General features: G+C 27.9%; 1 protein-coding gene across 1 annotated transcript; it reads left to right on the top strand.

Annotated features, from left to right (window-relative positions):
• Positions 1-6,234: 6,234 nt before the first annotated feature.
• On the top strand, positions 6,235-19,544 carry LOC149878257 (putative sodium-coupled neutral amino acid transporter 12). Its single transcript, XM_090073132.1, has 11 exons — positions 6,235-6,405; positions 9,087-9,208; positions 9,322-9,409; positions 10,430-10,514; positions 11,512-11,567; positions 13,396-13,426; positions 14,492-14,591; positions 14,803-14,899; positions 14,984-15,077; positions 16,978-17,210; positions 19,040-19,544. Exons 1-11 carry the CDS (start codon positions 6,361-6,363, stop codon positions 19,538-19,540), a joined length of 1,452 nt encoding a protein of 483 aa, XP_089929258.1. The 5' UTR covers positions 6,235-6,360; the 3' UTR covers positions 19,541-19,544.
• Positions 19,545-20,272: the final 728 nt, after the last annotated feature.

Here is a 20,272-nt window from a genome sequence, read left to right as displayed (position 1 = left end):
CACTCGGCGAAGATGAAGAAAGTGAAATAGAAGATGACGATGAAGAAGATGAAGAAAGTGAATTAGAAACGCCAGTTAGTGGGCCAACTATGATAGCAAAAGATGGTACTAAGTGGACTGAGATACCAAAAAGTGAACATCAAGTTGCAAGGCATAATATTGTGCGACAGAGGTGTGGGCCTAAAAGAAATACGAACATGCTGTCAATTCTAGACACATTCAAATTATTTTTCACTCCAGAAATGGCTGATATCATTATACGTCATACGAATAAAAAAGTAAACTTAACATATACAACATATAATGAAAAAAATCCAATGAAAAAACAACTAGTGTGGCAAAATCTTGAACTTCAGGAATTTTATGCATTCCTGGCTATTTTGATAACCTCTGGCGCCAACAACTCAAATACTGACAATACAAAGGATATATGGCAGTCGTACTCATATCCATTGTATCGTGCAGCAATGGGCATCAATCGCTTTTGGAACATCATTCGTTTTATTCGATTTGATGATGCTAATACTCGTGCTCAACGCATGGAGATTGATAAAGCTACTCCAATACAAGACATTTGGACAATGCTTAATAGTAATTTAGCAAAACATTATAACCCAACAGAGCACCTGACCATCGACGAGCAACTTTACCCATATCGGGGTCGAACTAAGTTCACTCAATATATTCCATCAAAGCCAGCCAAGTATGGAATTAAAGTATGGTGGATATGTGATGCAGAAAACTCGTATCCCCTCACAGGTCAGATTTACACTGGAAAATCAAGTGCCGGTCGTGAGAAAAATGTTGGTGAGAGAGTTGTAAAAGACTTGGTAGTACAATGCAAAGGATCCGGTAGAAACATTACAATGGACAATTACTTTACTACTCTGTCATTGGCAAAATCTTTACTATCCTGGGATCTAACAATTGTTGGCACTTTAAAGAAAAATAAGACATGCATTCCACCAGCAATGACTGCATTGAAAACACGAGAAGAACTATCCACCGTGTTTGGCTTTCATGAAAAAGTAACCATGTGTAGTTATGTGCCCAAAAAAAACAAAGCAGTGATTATGCTATCATCAATGCATCAGGTAGCAAAGATCGGTGATGATGCAAAGAAAAAACCAGAAATTATTGAATTTTACAACTGGTCAAAAGCTGGTGTTGACACAATGGATAAAATGCTTGGTAGATACACTACTAAAAGATTAACTCAAAGATGGCCTCTAGCATTTTTCTACAATATTCTTGATGTTACCTGCCTTGCAGCATATATCCTTTATTATGAGAATAATATAGTGCTTCCAAATAAATCATATGAGCGACGATTGTTTTATTGGCAACTGGGCAGAGAGCTGTGTACTCCGTTTGTTGAAAAACGTTCGCATAATCCACAAATCATGAGGCAGTTTACTACGAAAGTGGCAATTGAAAGTTTTTTTGGTCGAGATATAAATCCATATGTGCAACCAACAGCATCTAAATCTTCTAAACCCCAGGCACAACTCGATTCAACCAGAAGGAAAAAGATTACTGGGGTATGCCATGTTTGTCTCACCAGCGAATTTAAAAAACGTCGCAAAACTCGAAAATCATGTTCGATATGTGAGTTCCCTATTTGTGATGAGAATTGTGTTTCAACCACGACATGTGAGGAGTGTGTTAAATAATTAACTTCTTTGTTATTTTTTATGGCAATGTGTTTAAATAAAAAAAATACTTTAATAAACAGTCTTATTATTGTGTATAAACCCAGCTTTCATTTATAATAACTTAAGTGAGTACCGGGGTACCCGGTTATTGAACGGAGGAGGTATCGAGTTTGATAGTTAATAACTGCTATTGAATGATTGATTCCAAAAAATTTTGACGAAAAAGTGGTGTCAAACCACTTAAACTTTGGGGATCCGAGCAGTCTTAAAAATATTTTAAAGGGAAGTTAACAAATTCTATTTTGGAAACTGGAATGGATACCTGGGTACCCGGTTATTGACCAGACGGTTAAAGCAAAAGAAACCAAAAACTTTAAAAAGAAGAGACTTATATGAAAAGACTTAAAATGTCCAAAATTTGTTTTCACGTTTTTAGGTTTATTTTATAACAATGTATCGATATACAATTATTTCATTTGTTTTGAGAAATTTATGATGTGATTTATTGTTATTTTTTTATGTCAGCCACCAGTGGTTGACGGACAGAATGACAAGCCTAAGTCAGGTATGTCTATTAGGGGTCGAATAAGGTTTTCTACAATCACTAATTATATTTTAAAAAAAATTCTGGTCTTTTTGGTTAGATTTTGATTGATACTTTACATTTCAAAATCATACTAAACGTTTGTTCATAGGAGTTTTAATATTTTACTTTTTACAAACTACACTCCTGCAAATAGAAAGCTACTTTAAAAGTGCTTGTAGTTGTAAGCAGTAACCACGCTTTTTAACCCCTCTATGTAGTTTGGACTGTGCTCTCCAACTTTTCTCATTCGCCAAAACTGATTGAAATCCTGATGAATTAATTCAAGAGCTTGTTCGGTCTAGTAACCTAAGCCTATAGAATATAAGAAGTGCAAAAGAAACGCAAGTTTGTTAAATAAATATTCGTCGTAATTTATACAAATTTTACGATTCAACTGTTGAAATAGAGTATTTAGTTACTAATATTATAAATGATTTTTCATCAAATTTAAAAATTATTTATCATACTGAAAAATCCACCTTTCATGTCAATGAATTCAATAATATGTTGCTCAACTATGTGCACCTTCAAAGGAATTGCAGCCCTTAGATTTCTATAGCTCGTAGAAAATTCCTCTAAATCTTTGGCATGTGTGGAGCTTAATGATTTTCCAAAACAACCATGAGCTATTTTTTCAAAATCTCAAAGTACCTTAATGATGTTGCAGTCTGTTTTCCAACCATTTGAAGAAAAACCTTTAAATCTTTAGATACTGTGTAATCTAAGGATGAAATGTTCAATTTATCCAAAATTAACCGCAAGTTATGGTATTTTTCGATCAATGAAGGCAAAATGGCCAATATAATAGTTTAGGTTTATTGACAGTGTAACTTTAAGGAATCCCTGCCTCCATCTACACCTAATTTGATATCAACATCATTTGTTCCTTGACTTTTATGATGAAGTACCATTGCTACAAGCTCTTTAATGTCATTGCAATACACAATAGGAGTGTCTTTTTCTACCAACCATACATTCATAAAAAATCAAAATGAATGATACAAATTGCAATCTAGTTATCAAAAAATCTTTTTTTGGTAACAGTTTACTTACTTCTTTGCTTTCATCTAATTCTAATAGCAATCGGAGTTTATCACCATTGAATAATTTTCCAATTATTTCATTGTTCTGAATCAGTTTAATATTGAAACCAGGCTCCACACTTTTCCGTCCTGCCTCACTTCTCAGAAATTGTGCAAGTTCAATCATGTTGCTATTACTTAGAAATCATAATGAAGTTATTACAAAAATTGGCTTTGAACCCATAAAATCATTTTTAAAAGTATTTTTAAGCAACAAAAACTTACCTGGCATGTAATTTTAATTGAAGTTTGTTCAATTTATCTAAAAAAAAGAAAGGTTTCTTAGCCTCAGTCTTTCCGAAAGAGACAGTGAGTTGCTTTGGACCAAAAGTTTTCAAAGTTAAGGTGTTCCCTGAGTCATTTGTACTTAAATCTTTGAGAGAACTTAACAGAACTTTTCCTTTCGTTATTGGGGATGTTGATTTTACAATGGCAGTCAAACTCTTTTGTCTTTCTAATTTCGTTCAGGGATGTGAAATTCCTTGTCCCACTTGGGCATACCAATCTTGAAAAATTAGTCTTTCTGCAGGTTTATTTGAAATATCTTCAGTGCCTTGATAAACAAGTTTTCCCGGCATACATTCAACCATGGGGACTAATACTTTTTCCATTTTTGATTTGCGCCCATTTTCACAAATAAAACATTCACATTTTCTCCTTCTGATAACTCTGGTATTCAGGTCTAAATTTTATACTATATGTATAGCAACTATAATAACTAAAATAACGTAACTAAATTTTAACTAAAGTAAATTAAACATCAACATAGTTATAATTACCTTCATAACACGGCCGCATAGTTTTCAGTTCGTATTTCAACGCGTGTGAGGAGTTATTATGCAACTATTAATAATTAGCAACTGCTAGCTTTTACTTATTGTTGATAATTAAAGGTTGCTTTGCTTCGTTTTTAATACAAATCTAAAAAGGAAGTAATGAAAACTACATATCCGCCTACAAATTTCAATGTTAAACAAACATTTTAAAATACTTTAAAAAAAAATTGATAAATCTATCACAAACATTTCTGAAAATCTAAATACAGGGGCATGGGGATGATTTTGTGGTGTTCGAAACGATCCCCCGAATCCCCGTTAGGGTATAGTTCCTAAAAACCCTTTTCAATTTTTTACTTGTTTTTTTTTATTAAACTAGATCAAAATTCATCGACAGATTTCAAAAATTATCAAAAAAAAAATTTTTCGTTTAAAAATTAAGACCACTTAAAGTTATTTCAGGGGGTAATTGGATGTAATTTTAAGCTTTGCATGGTTATAAATCTTAAACGAAAAGAGATTTTTTGATGAAATTTGAAATCTGTCGATGAATTTTGATCTAGTTTATGATAGAACAAAAAAAAATTATGATTAAAGGAGACGTAGTTCTAGGAAGGGGGCAGTTAGGGATCGGGGCGGGGTTGGTATAGCTCCAATTACCCTTTTTTTGCAAGTCATCCTCATTGGACACCAGTATCAACATACTAGAAATTTGAGTATGCCTGATGCCTCTTAGTTACCTATCTTGAACAAGGAAATTCTTGGGCACTCCCCTAAAATATGTGATTTCTCCCCAGGCCCCTAGTAAAAAAAAGTTGCCGTTCACATTATTTTCCGATGATAATCAAAAAAGTTCTGGGGATGTGTTGCATGGTCTTAGAGCATGTTTTTATGCACCGCAAAGTCATTTTAATTTGCCGAACACAAAGAGCAAAAGTTGCTGTCAAAAAAAAATTGCTGTGTAAAAGATTAAAGTTCTCTAAAATAATCGCCGTTTGCTCAAAATAATCGCCGTTTGCTCAAAATTCAAATTACATTTTCTTGCATTAATAAATTTAACAGATATTGGGAGTTATGTTCCAGTGATCGGTAAAAAAGAAATCTACTCAACTAAGATTCCAGAATTTATGTGGTTTTTGTCCTTATTCATTCCCATGCATAGGCTTATAGAAGGTACTGTGACTTTTCAATTCGTTATAACTAGGTTGCATTTTTTAATAGCTGATCAATAATTTCAAATCTTGCTATTTTCAATTTACAACAGAACTTGCTATTTTCAATTTACAACGAGGACACTAAGACTCAAATAGGATTTTTTTCCACCGTGTTAATGCCTCCTGGATGATTCACCCCTAATATATACCAAATCTCACCTACTTAATTTTCCATTCACCTAATTCAAAAACTCATCATCAATCTTTGACCTGTGATTCTTATTATTTCCCCTCTATACTTTTACAAAAGTAATAAATCATAAAACTATTAACTTCATCCATTGCATGTTTGTAAAAATAATATTATTATCGTTTGATTCAAAAGTTGTTGTGAAAACTTTCCAAACATAAGTAGGGGGCCTTATAAATATTTACGAAGAAATCAAAGCTACACGTGACAAGCATGATAGTTTACTGTTAATAGACTAACCTCGTTCCCAATGTAGTTTGCTCTAAAATCTAGGAGTGAGGTTGCGATCTCCTGAAAAAATACTCTAGTCAAACTAAACTTCAGATTTTAAACCTTATATATTAACACGGTCGTATGGCTGTGAAATATTTTTTTAAACAATATTCTTTAATAAATAATTTAATCTTTTTTTTTTCGGTCTTAAAAAGGATTATGATACCAACCAATGATATATATTAACTAGATGTCTAACTTCACAAAAATTCCGTTAGAAAAAGTGAAGCAAGTTTTTACAAGATTTTGGTAGCCGTTTTATTTAAACTGACAATACTTCATTTTTGTTTTGCTTTTACTTATATTTACACCGTTTCAGGCTGGCAAAAAATTTGCTTCACTGCGGAAGCGCGAGCTAGATATCTAGTTAATATATATCATCGATACCAACTTTTTTTTCTCGCTACTTATCCCCCATCATGACCATTCTCAAAAAAACAAAAAAAACCTTTTTTGCTTTTGATTAAAAACGTCATCAATTACGCAATAAAAATGACAAATATTTATTTAAAGTTGTAAACAAATCAAAATAAGTTTCACATCAACAATTATGCATTAGACATTCATTGAGTTGGTCGAATAATATGGCAAATCTTAGCAGCCCTGATGTCCAATATTATTCATGGAAGGTAATATATATATATATATATATATATATATATATATATATATATATATATATATATATATATATATATATATATATATATATATATATATATATATATATATATATATATATATATATATATATATATATATATATATATATATATATATATATATATACATATATATATATATATATATATGTATAAGAAATAAATCCTTTTAACCTTGTATGATATAGTAGCATAAGTAAGTAATATAAGTCAAGGGTGGTGGTATTAAAAAACCTGGTGGTGATAATAAGAAATAGAAGGTAAATATTGTAAAATATTCTTAAAATTTCAGTTTTTAACAGTTTTAATTGACCGTTGATTGCTTTGACTTCTATGCATTTCAAAGGTACACTATTTTGTTGATAAATTTTTTTAACAAATCAACTGGAAATGCATTCCAACAACTGAGAATAGTTTTGAACATTTTGTTCTTGTTTTTTAGCCTACAATCCTGCAGTTTTATTAGGTTTAAATCAGGAGTCTGTTCTAGCTTTGCCATAACTAGTATCAATTTGGACTATATATATGTAATTATTTAAACTGGCAGTGTGCTTGAAATTTTTATATTTTTGAAACGTATAGTCACCATTAGAAAAATGTCCTTCTATACTAGCTCTAAATTGGTTAACTGAGATGGTGTAATACATATGCTGGTCCATTCTTCTATTCACCTGGTGTAGTTTTCTAACTTGTGTGCAAAATACATATGTTGTTTTAGTGCACCCAAACATTGATCTTTATGTATTACTTGATGCGTTGCCTTGCAAGGGTTGAAACTAAAACAATTTTTTTTCTCCTAGCTTTAACAATTAAGCAATCTTCTTTTTTTAAATAAGTTTTAGGCCTTCTACCTGATCCAACAGATAGTTTTACCTGTATGTTGTTATTTCTTCACCAATCTACTATTAGTTTAGTTTTGGCATTTAAAGCATTCTCCTTGGTCACCAGTATTGATAATTCTTCCTTTTTTTTTTTTTTTTTGTCAGTTAGCTGTTTTCTAAAATATTAAATGTGGCATTCATTTTAGCATAGAAATTAAAAAAAAGGGATAGCCTAGTTCTTATATATATACATTATGTATGTATGTATGTATGTATGTATGTATGTATGTATGTATGTATGTATGTATGTATGTATGTATGTATGTATGTATGTATGTATGTATGTATGTATGTATGTATGTATGTATGTATGTATGTATGTATTATGTATATGTATATGTATATGTTTGTATACATAGAATTGCATACATATATACATACATGCAATACATACATAAATTGTTTTATATTAAAATAAAAAATATCTTATTTGTATAACAGATTTTATATTTTCTTAATTCTTTATACTACTTAGAGTTTCATGCCTAATGGCAATCATCAAACTTGACCTTAGAAATTTTTTTTCTTGAATGACATACAACTTATTTAAAAATAAATAAGAAGAAATAAGATACCATAACAGTGTGCAATTATATATAACATGTTGTTATAATTGTTAAAGATATATTAAAATATATGCTCTTGATAATGGTTTTATATAATACTATGTTTTTGGATACTTAAACATATTTGATATGTAAAGTTTAAATTTTATGTTTAAAGAAATGTAACTCTAAAAGTTATCAGGTGGCATTTTTCTTATACAGTTATTAGAAAAATAAACAAAATGTTATAAGTAACACTATTGAATAACTATTAAACTGAATCTGTTATATCTATAATAATATTTTTCTATCTCTTTGGCCTTGTTGCTTGAGTTAAGTTTTTCTTTTGTTTAAAAATGAATTCCATGTTACTTGCTATTATTAAAAGATTACTTTGAAAAAAGATTTTTATAAAAAAAAAAAAAACATAAAAATTTCATTTAAGTACTTTAAGTTATATATTTTGGTTGTCAGAATAAAAAGCACCTATTAATTTTTCCAAGTGAAAGTTTAATTGTTTTATGAAATGAATTTTTTTTTTCTTTTAAACAATTCTCATAAATTAAGGGTAGTTTTAGGTAACTCTGTCCTTTGCTTTGTACTTCATTTCTTTACTACTATGTTATCTATTTGCTTCTATGCTATCTCTTAAACATTTTTTTAATTTTGTATCTTGAAGTATTTTTTTATTGGAGACTAATTACAGAGCCTCAATCCATATGCTATATGTAAATAATGTTGCACAATGTTAAATGCAGATTAAGTTTTTGTGGTTATAGTAAATATATTTTATAATAATAAATATATGCATTATCAAATGTGTCTGGTCAAGTATTTTTTAAAGAGAAGGAATATCAATTAGTAAGGAGCAGCATCTTTCTAATGATTTCACACATCAGATAGTATCATTGTCAAGTATTAGATTAGATAGTATCAATTGTTGTGCAAATTTATATAACCTAAACAATTTGCTGAAAATTTTAATAAAAAGTTTATTTGTAAAATGGAGGATAGTACACTTTTACTGATCTAAAGGAGAAAAAAAAGGAGAAAAAAAAAATTTTAAACTTTGAAATGTTTAATTAATCTTGATTCTTTGATTATATCATAGAGTTGAGTAAATCTCAATTATTGCGATTCTTAACAAGATAATATTTAATATAGCTCATAGGAAAATTTATTATTATATGCTTTTTCCTAATATTCTGCTCACTTCTTTTAGATTGCATTTATTTATGTTTTCAACTTAATTGTTGGTGCAGGTGCCTTGACACTTCCAAAAGCTTTTGCTCAAGTAGGATGGATACTTGGGATCTTTGCTCTTGCTGTTTTGGCTCTTATGAGGTATGCAAACAAATTAAGTTTTAAAGTTTTTGTAATAAAGGAAAATATGAAGCAAAATAACAAGAAGTTTAAAATTTTCATGTTTAAATTTGTAATTGTTATATACTTTCTAGCTATTGTACAGCAACCTTTATGATTGAAGCAATGTCAATTGCAAACGCTGTTTATCGAATAAAAACCAAATCTCCAGACCCAGTTTCAGTAAGTTATTTTTTCAAGTTTGTTAAGGTTAAAAGATTTAAATGATGCCAAATTTGCAGAAATTGTAAAAACAGAATAAAACAAAGCAGTAAAAGTTTTAATTTATGACAGCAAAATGGCAAAATTTGTCTTTGAAATGTTTAAAAAATTTTCTCTTCAGAAAATTTTTCTTCAGAAAAAACTTAGTTTTTGATCAAAAAGTAGTTTAATAAAATGTGCTTGATTTAATTTTAAATTAAACTTTTGATTTTTTTTATATGAATCAAATTTTATCATTCATTTATATAATTTATATATTTTTTGTTATATGAATCAAATTTCTTTATTTATCATCTAAACCATCTCAATTTAACTTTTTTTTAGTATAATTTTCTATTTCATCTTTGATTGCTCTCTTTTCTTCAATCAAGGAATTGTAGTTAAATTCACTAGTTTTATAGTAATAATGTATTGCTTAAAAGCTCCTATGAAAATCACAATTAAGAAAGCTTTGCCAATTCTGGGGCACCTCAAAAAATTTTGCAGCTTTTGCAATCATTATTTTAAAAAACATTTTAGTTTTTACCAGTTGTTATCACTTGAAAGAACTTTTTAGTTTTTACAAGTTGTCATCATTTGAAAGAACTTTTCAATTTTTTCCCAGTTACCAAATGAACATTTCTTTTCTATTTTTAAGAAAGTAAAAACAAAAATCTAAAGAAAAGAAAAACCTATCTTTACTATTGCACAGCATCATATAATGTAAAAGAAGACCATAATGAAAGTGGTTAAAACAGTTGTCTTAAACTGTTGGTTACTAGATACGTTGTATTTAAGCAATTTTAAGCAGTGCAATATAATGTATGTATGATTTAGAATATTTAATTTCAATTACTACTTATAACTTTATCTTAAAACTCACAGCTAAAATCATAAATTTTCAAAATGTATAAATTTATAAGTTTGTAATATTTAAACTTTTAAGCTCAAGTGTGTTGTTGTAATTTAAAAAAATATAATGCTCAAATAATTTTACTCCAGATTCGAGATGCTTTGACAGATGTACAGGGAATTTCTGAAACTTCAAATCATGATGAAGAGGATGAAGATACTCCACTTTTAACAAGTGGGTAAAGTACCGTTGTGACTGCAAATTTTGTAAAAAAATTGGTTTTTTGACAAAAAATAATGTAGAATGAAAACTTGAAGCCAAACAAAAAAAATTTATTTAATAAAAAGTGTTTTGAATTACATCTACCACATTTTTATTCAATATGTCTTCTCTCAGCATCAATCACAACTTCAAGTGGACTCCTGAACCTGGAACAGGTGGTCTGGATATAGTCCTTGGGTATCTTTTCCCACTCCTTAACATCAGCCTTCAGGGAGTTAACATTGTTGTGGGAACTTTGACAAGCCCTTGACCCACATATATCCAGATTGAATAATCAAAAGGTGACAAATCTGGAGATCCAGCTTCCTCTTAACATGACCAGTCATTTGAAAACATTTAATCATTTAGCATCTTGGCAATGTCTCTGGGTGTAATTCCATTCATGGCAAGATCAGCAAAAGGCTTCTTTTTACTACTCATCTTTACTTTTTAGCTGTTTTTTTTTTTTTTTTTTAATCATTTATTTTCTGCATCAACAATAGCAAATATGTGTGTAAAAATAACAGTAGAACATTTATTTTGAAATCACCAAACTTATTATGAAATTTGCAGTGACATAGTATTTAAATTATTTTTTTAAAAAATATGTTCATATGGGTATTTTATGTGTTCCCAGAAAAAAGAACAAAAGAGTTGTGTCACTATTTTCTAGAATTTCTTAAATTTCCTAGGTCTTGTGAAAAGTGTTAATCTAAAATAAAAATAACTTAGTAGACTAAGTACTACCATAACAAAATGGTTTGTTTAGGCTATTTGTTTTTTAAAAGATTTCATATATTTATTTCTTTGATATAGTTAGAATTTGATTCTTTTCTGTTCTGTTAATGTATTTGGAATTATGACCAATGTTTTTATTTTCCAATAATACAGAATTTGTAGTAAGCTTTGTAAATTATAAATCTGTTAAATGCCTTTTTATTCTTGTTTATATGAAGTTTTTTATATTTAGATTCTTACGTAAAAGACAATGTTTATTTGTATGAGATTACAGAAAAAGTTGAAATGGTAATTGTTAATTTGTAAAGTTTTTTTTTATGGATGATATATATACAACAAAGAGGTATTTTTTCTCACTGCTTATATATGGAAATTTGCTTCTGTTTGCAACATTTTACATGGTTTTTCTTAAGATAAATATGAATAGTAAGCAAATGAGAAGATAAATGTGAATAGTAAGCCAATGAGATCTTGATTTCTCCCTTAAATTGTTGAGACCTTCTAACCTTAACATTTGTTTGTCTGACCAAATCTTTTTCTTTTGTCAGCTCAAAGCTTTAGGCCTTCCACTTTTAGGCTTGTTTTTATGAGAAATATCATTTTTGTGGTTATTCAGTGCTCAGCTGGTATTGTTCAGTTGGGATGTATTTCTTTGGATATATTTTGGATATATTTTTACTTAAGGTTGCTAAATTTTCGAATATTTCATTTGACCAACAAGTTTGTATAAACTCTTTTGGATTTCAATTTAATACATGTTTTTTTAGTACTAAAAAAAAGTACACGATTTTTTTAAAACTTGAACATCAAAGGTCTATAAAAAATACAAAGCAAGGTAAATCAGTTTTTGATAAATAAATAGTAAAATTTTTTAAAGTGCTAAATCTTCTTGAACATGGGTTTTATAAAAATTTATAAAAAGTTGCTATTAAGTAATGAAAGAGAAGTAATGTTGTAGTTCTATAGTTGGTTAGTTACAGGCCTACCTTGTTTGTACTTTGCCATAAACAAAGAGACTTGAGAAAGGGTAAGACAAGAACGCAATACAAACAAAAATGGGGGAAGAGAATGAAAAAGTTAAATAAGGAACTCAAGATTGATAAAAGTATTAAAAAATAAACAGGTAGCAACTAAATCAATGGGTAATTCCTGTCAGCATATTCACAAATATTCCTTCTCAATATTGTCTTTTGATATAAAGCAAACTCACCCCACACCACCTCTATCTTCTATGTTTTACTTTCTGCAACTGTGAAATTAAAACTTGGATGTTTGAAGAGGAGAAAATTTTTTTTGTCTGAAAAGTACCACTTACAAAAAAAAATGAAATATTTTATTTAGAGTCATATGTTGGGCAAAACAAGAAAAATTAATTTAAGATTGCTCAATTTACATTGAAATCATGGTAAATCATAACAACTTTATGTGGTACTTAAAGTTTCATAGCTAAAATTGAAAAAATATAAAAGTAATATTCAGAATAAATGTATACTTTGTTCTGAAAAAATAAGTTTTTTTTTTAAAGTGCTTTTAATTAGATAAAATTGGGATACTGCTTAATTTTGACATAGTTGCGGAAATCTTCTCATAAGATATTATATATTATTAAGAATTCTTTCAAGCTTAAAGTTGTTTAATTTTCTTTTTTCTTTTTCTTTCATTGTCTAAAAAATTGAATGTAAACATAAAAAATAATGTAACAAAGACCACAAGTTCAATTATTTTTGATCATCAAAATTTAAAAATTGACCATCATAAAAAATTTTTAAAAAAAATTTTTCTTGTTTAAAGTAAAGTTGTTTATCTTGACATTAAAAAATGTTTAAAAAAAATCTTTTTGCTGATTGATATCTGTTTCAGCTGTTTTTTTAAAGATCTTACAAGCAAGATATTTACAAATAATTTAATTAAAACATTCTCCAGAATTCTTCTGTGGTTTACAGCAGTTGTTGTTATATTTAACACCATGCAATATATTTCTAAGATAACTAATTGTGCAACTTTTTGCTTCTCCTGATTATATGTTATTTATTGTAGTTTTATTATTTATATTATCTTTGTTATTGAATTTCCATTGTTAATACACCATAAGTATTTATATGAATATTTTTTTCAGGGCCAACTTGCTGGACTTTTTTTTAATAAAGGTAAATTAAAATATCAAATTAAAAACCTTACATTGATTTATTACCCTAATTAATACCAACATCAAGATTTTTTTGTGTTAGTTTCTGGCTTTATTACTGACCACCTGATTTTTTATATATCTAAAAACCATATTTTTTAAATCTGTTTTTGTCCCTTTAAATTCAAGGTATCAAATTGTATTATGCAGCAGTTTCATCAAAAAGCTGTTAAATTTTACTAAATACAGGTTGTTATCACTTTTTAGTAATAATAATAATAATAATAATAATAATAGTAATAATAATAATAATAATAATAATAATAATAATAATAATAATAATAATAATAATAATAATAATAATAATAATAATAATAATAATAATAATAATAATAATAATAATAATAATAATAATAATAATAATAATAATAATGATAATAATAATAATAATAATAATAATAAAAATAATAATAATAATAATCATGATAATAATAATAATGATAATAATAATAATAATAATAATAATAATAATAATAATAATAATAATAATAATAATAATAATAATAATAATAATAATAATAATAATAATAATAATAATAATAATAATAAATCTCTTTAGAAATAAGATTAGAAAGTGAAAAATATTACAACAGTACAAATATATTATTATTAGAAATAATACAACCATTAACAAAAGATTTGCTTCAATTGTTTTATCCAATTCAAGTAAATGGAAAGATAGTGATATTTTCAATTTTAATAGGATCTTATTTTCACTTGTAAAAAAAAATTAACTATTCTTAAGGAAGAGTCAGGCTGAATTAAACTTTTTGACTTTTGACAAAATTGAAGGCCAACTTTGTGAAAAATGCTGGCCTTCAGTTCATTAAAAAAGAAACGTCATTCTTAGCAAATAAGTCCTGCAAACTTACAGTTGTTTTTTAAACTTTAAAAAACGTTAAATACCTGTAAAAACCTTTCTAAACTGAGTTTGTTTATTACAAGCTTGTTTTATAATTTCATAGTACTCCTAAGAGCTTTCTTTTAAATTATTGTTGAATATTAATCTATTTAGCATCTATTTTAGTTGGTTTGGCATTGTATTACATTGTAATTGCATTGTACCTATACGGAGATCTTGCTATATATGCTGCAGCAGTCCCAAAATCTCTAGCAACTGTTATTTGGTATGAGTTTTATTGTTTTAGACTGTTTGAAAATCCTTTTTTGAAATATAGAACAAAATCCTTTTTTTTCTTTTTTATTAGTTTCTTTTCTTTATTACAGATGTTAAAAACATTAATTTATAATTGTAATTTATATTTTAATCTTTAAATACATATAGTATTTAGTATTTATGCATATACAGCAATATAAATAATAGTAATTTTTTAATAGTGGAGGTCATGTTAGTTTTGATGACAAAGATAGTTTGGCAAGTCCATGTTCCAATGCCAAGTCAGTGAGCGTTTTAGATATGTACAGAATTATGTTGGTCAGTACCCTTTTTTCTCTTTATACTTTAGGATTTAAATGTGCTCATTTTGAATGGGGTTTGTGCTCCTCTTTTACATTTAAGGTTGTATTTGTGGCTTTGTTATGTCCATTCGCTTTTTTCAATTTATCCAAAACCAAAGTTCTTCAAATTTTCACCACTGTATTCAGATGGATAGGTAAAAATACTTGTATTGACTTCTTAAGTATAAATAACTTTTTTGCTTATACATGTTTTAATGTATCTTATTGATGGCATCTGTATACACCACTTAAATTTTGAACATGTGTTTCTAAACACTGATCATGCAATTGATTGTGCTTGACAAAATTTATTATATAAGTTTAAAATGCATTAAACCAATAAGCATTAAAAAAAAGTACAAAAATATCAAAGAAATTAAAAAAAACAACTTCTAAAAAGTAATTTTTGTTTCAACTTTGTAAAACCAAAAAATAATAATCAGATTTTGCTGTGAATTTAAAATTTGTTCCTTTCATTTTGATTATTTATTTAGGTTATTACATGAAATAATTAAATTCAGATTATGTTTTTTTAAAAAATGTTTTTAAAATTTTTTATAGTTTTTGATTTGTGGATTGTTAGAAGAAATAATTTGGGCTATGTTTATAAAAAGTTTTTTAAGTTTATCATAAAAAGTTTTTTAATTTTATCATAAAAAGTTTTTTAAGTTTTTGGCTTGGGCTGTTCCAAGAAAAAAGTATATATTCGACTTTCTGTTAAAAAAAACGTTTTTTAAAAGGATTTTTTTTATTTGTTTCGGTTTTTGGTTTGAACTCTTGATGAAAAAAGAAATTTTATTCAAATTTTGTTTCTACTAGGTAAATCTTTTTAAAATTTATCTTTCTATTTCAAAAATACAACTGTGTGCAGCTATAAGGTAGTGGAGGAGCCCTTCTCTGTCTTTAAATGTTATATGTCCAAGTTAAAAAAAAATTATGTTATTAAAAGCAATTCATTTTTTGTACATCAAAATTAATAATACAATTTTGTATCTTTATGTTAAATATTTAAATAAAACAAATAGGAAGAAATTATTCACGTATATATTTGTCATTAAGATTTTATTAGGCCACCCTTTACAACAATTACTGCCAATATTCAATTAATCATTGAATTTACTAAATTTTGGCTGACCTCAGGACTCATGTTGCCGCAGGCTTGTGAAAATCTTCTTTTGAGGTCTTTGTTTATTGAAGAGTTTTTTCAGATGGCTTAGTCAATAGATCCTCAAAGATGTATAATGGTATTTAAATCAAGGGATTAAGATGGCCAGTCAATGTCTATTTATTTTTATTTGTTAAATGGTTTTTATTTTTCTTATGGTAATTTTTAATGATCCTACAGTATCGTTATCCTCCTGGAAGGTATATGTCTGTGCTAGTCCCAGTTTTCTTGCGGAATCTTGGAGGTTTATTTGCAAGATCACAAGATATATTTCCTATGTCATGACTCCATTGATAAACTCATAGTTACTGACCCCAGATCAAACCATAGAACATCAGACCATAACTCCTCCACTACTCTGTTTTTCTTTAAGGTTTAAGTTTTTAATTTCATTACTTCTTTCTTTTTCTATACTTTTCCACATCAAAATCTGGAAACATTGAATTTTGACTCGTCTGACCACAGAGCATTTCTCCAAATGGATTCTGAATGTTAACATGGTTCTGTTCAAACTTCAACTATTTTTCTGATTATTTTTTGTTGATGTATAGCTTCTTCATTTTTAACACTCTTGTAATTGTAGATGTCTGATTTGATATTTCATTTGATATTTGATGTTGATTTTTTTTTTTTTTTAAATTCTGTTTTGGGCTTGGATTCTGTAAATATATCCAAAAAAAAATTTGCAGAACAATTTTTCTGGATTAGTAATGTTTTTTTATTTGAAGTATTTTGTTTAGTTTTAAATCAAATATACTTATAAGTGAAGATTAATATTTAATGATGTTTTTGTCTAAATGATGTCTAAAACTTGATATCTAACATATTCTTGAATTGTGATTGTTTCTATTGTGGGGGCTTTCTATTTTCTGTTTCTTTTCTTTTTTTAGCATTTATCCTGATGGTTATTTTGGCGTTAATAAAGATTGGTAAGGGTGAAGGAACTCACCGCGTTAAAATAATTGATTTTAAGAATTTGCCAAATTTTTTTGGTGTTGCAGTTTATGCATTTATGTGTCAGCATTCCCTCCCATCAATAATTACTCCTGTTCTCAATAAAAATCGCATCAATTTTGTTGTTCTCATGGACTTCATCTTAGTTTCTCTGTTTTACTTGCTCTTGGTAAGAGATCCTCTTTATTAATTTTGTCATTTATTTATAACCAATGATTTTTATTTAATAAATCAAGATTATTTACATAAAGTTAATAAATTATGAGAAGAATTTATTTTCAATAATATTTGAACTGTTTTGCACAGCTACTTCACATTTTAAATTGAGAACAATCTGCAAAAAAAATTTGCTTACTGAGGACAAGTTCCAAAAAAAAAAAAGTACTATGCTAAATTATTATGATTAATATTTTAAAAATTTAGTATACTAAAATAGTGTTTTGTGTGTCAAATGAAAGGATTGAAGAGGTGAAACTCTTTGCCATTTTAATCTTTTTGATTTATAATTTTGTCTTTTGTTAACAGCTTTTGATATTTCTGAAAGTTTGAAAGTCTTTCAATTTATAATTAATTCTATGACTTGGTTTTTGATATTTCTGAAAGTTTGAAAGTCTTTCAATTTATAATTAATTCTATGACTTGGTTTTTGATATTTCTGAAAGTTTGAAAGTCTTTCAATTTATAATTAATTCTATGACTTGGTTTTTGATATTTCTGAAAGTTTGAAAGTCTTTCAATTTAAAATTAATTCTATGACTTGGTTTTTGGAATGTAAAATGTATTTTTGATTCTTACACTGTCATTCTACTAAACTTTCAACAAAATTTAGTTGCATGACAGTGTCACAGTGATTGCAAAGTGGATGTTTTCAATTAGAGTTGTTTCATACTAGGTTAAAAATTTAAGATCATTTAAGATTTGGATTCATTTTAAGAAAGCTAAGCTTTCTTGAAAATGATCCAAATGATCCTTTAAAATGATGGTTAAAATTTAAAAGATGGATTAAAATTGCCCAATCTCTTTCAACATGCACATAAGTTTCTATGAAATCTCAATTGGTTTTCAGATCATTTGCAAATATTGTTTCTATATCTGCTGTCATCATTAGGGCATGATACTGCAGGGGTGGAGTGGGGTGGGGTGGGAGAGGCAAAACAAAATTGTCTGGGCATAAAAGTTTAGAAGACTGGCAAGAGATACCAAATTAGTTTTAAAAAAAACTTTTTTCAACGAAATTTTTGCTTGAAAAACTTGCAAAAATTTTAAATAGTGACAGTGGTCAATAGCCTCCGATATGATATGAAATTATCGGAATGATGAGTGTTCCGGTATATACAAAAATTTAAACTAACTACAATACTGGTTTAAATTATTACATCGATATTCCGTCGTAATCATTCCTATGACATTTTTTTTTCCCGATATCATATCGGTATGATAACGATATGGAAATAAAACGATACGCAGACCCTCACTATTTTCAGGTGCAACTTAAACGAGATGATTATACTTTTAATTCTCCTTTCATTGCCTTTTAATTCCCTTTTCATTGCTGAAGCACTAAATCCAAATTTTGCGCAATGTAGCACAGACCCTAGTTACGGCTCTCCTACAACTATAACCATTTTGAACCCTGAGAAAATTGAGACAATAGTTGCAATACTTGTAAGCCTTATATATTTTTAAAGTTGTTTGAAAAATTTAGAAATTTCGGTTATTTGATTTTTGTTTATCAAAACAGTTTGCTTTTTTCAAGTTTTGTGTTAACGCTTTTTTCCTCGTCTCGTCTTAAATTGAAAAAATCAAGAATTGAATGCGCGTCAAAAGCGTTAAGAAACAAAGAATGGACGTAGTTCAATGTTTCTTTTCGTGTCGTGTATAATTTTTCATGTTGTGTATAATTTGTCTTGATGGTTATGTGTTTGTTATAAATATTTGAAAAACGATGCAATAGTAAGATTTCAAATTCCTTTTTTTGGTTTTGTTTTTTATTTTAAGGTCTTGACAGCAGTATTCTCAGTAGTGGAGAGCAAGCTTGAAGATCTGTATACCTTGAACTTCGAATCACCTGCCTTTTGCAAATATTTGTTGGAGCTTTTTCCTGTGTTCACCCTTTCTACGAATTTCCCCATTATTGCAATTACATTGCGTGAAAACCTAAAAACTTTGTTTTTAAAAGAAGATCGCTATTATGGGTTATTCATGCGTCGATATTTATTTCCTTTGGTAACTGTGATACCTCCAATTATAATTGCGTTTGTGACGTCGGACGTACAGTTTCTGGTAAGCGCAACTGGATCTTATGCAGGTGCTATTATTCAATACGTTATTCCAGTATTACTGGTCTACAATGGTCGCATTTACATGAAGAAAAATTTCGGAAGCTATGTAAACAAACATCGATCTCCATTTCGTCAACGATCATGGATTTTCTTTGTTCTAATTTGGTATGCGGCTTGTTTCATTTTTGTTACGGTTGATCACATCAAACACCGTTAAATATTATTTTTATATTTATTTTTAAAGTAAAATGCACTGTATGTATATACATTTTTTATTATAAATTTTGCGTTTACGATGTTTCCTAAGGAAACCAAAGAAAAAATTGCCAGCTGAAATTTTTTTGTAAACAAAAAACCTTTTGGTAATTTTACTTTTGCTGTATTTTAAGCGTTTTTAACCACTTTTGCTGTGTTTTAAGTATTTTTAATCACTTTTGCTGAGTTTTAAGTATTTTTAACCACTTTAACTGTGATTATAAGCATTTATTACAAGTTTTTTCAAAGTTACAATTTGTATTTTGACGAATAGTTATGAAAAATTAAAAAATTGCGAGTAAAATTTAATTAAAATTTTTTTAAAAAATATTTTTAGAAATAAATTTTTTGTCATTTTTTTCGTGAAATGATTTAAAAACAATTCCCAATATATAAGAACAATTTACCTCGATTACCTCGATTACCTCGATTCCAGAACTTCCAAAAGCTTTCGACAAAGTAGACAAGTAATTAAAAAATAATTATGGGAGGATTTCATAATGATTTTCTGTAAAAATTTTAAAAAATTTAAGGAAGTTATGCGTTACATAAAGTAATAGGTGGGTCCTAAGGAGAGAGAGAGACAGAGAGGGAGGGGGTGGGAGGTAGAGAGAAAGTCTTAATGCGCCCTCCAAACATCTATTCAGAGCAAAAGTTTTCTAAAAATTAAAAAATTGATTTCCTGTAGAAAACA

This window comes from Hydra viridissima, unplaced genomic scaffold, assembly GCF_058129835.1.
Source record: "Hydra viridissima isolate aposymbiotic clone 2 unplaced genomic scaffold, HvirCarnegie_v1 scaffold_15, whole genome shotgun sequence".
Lineage (NCBI taxonomy): Eukaryota > Metazoa > Cnidaria > Hydrozoa > Anthoathecata > Hydridae > Hydra > Hydra viridissima.
The sequence above is the reverse complement of the archived record's forward strand: the minus strand, read 5'-3'. Positions and strand labels throughout refer to the sequence as shown.

Excerpts from the sequence above, each read along its gene's own strand:
- LOC149878257 (XM_090073132.1), top strand. The coding sequence starts at position 6,361 with ATGGCAAATCTTAGCAGCCCTGATGTCCAATATTATTCATGGAAG. Across the intron at positions 11,568-13,395 it reads TTACAGAAAAAGTTGAAATG|GGCCAACTTGCTGGACTTTT; the intron begins GTAATTGTTAAT and ends TATTTTTTTCAG. Across the intron at positions 14,592-14,802 it reads TCTCTAGCAACTGTTATTTG|TGGAGGTCATGTTAGTTTTG; the intron begins GTATGAGTTTTA and ends ATTTTTTAATAG.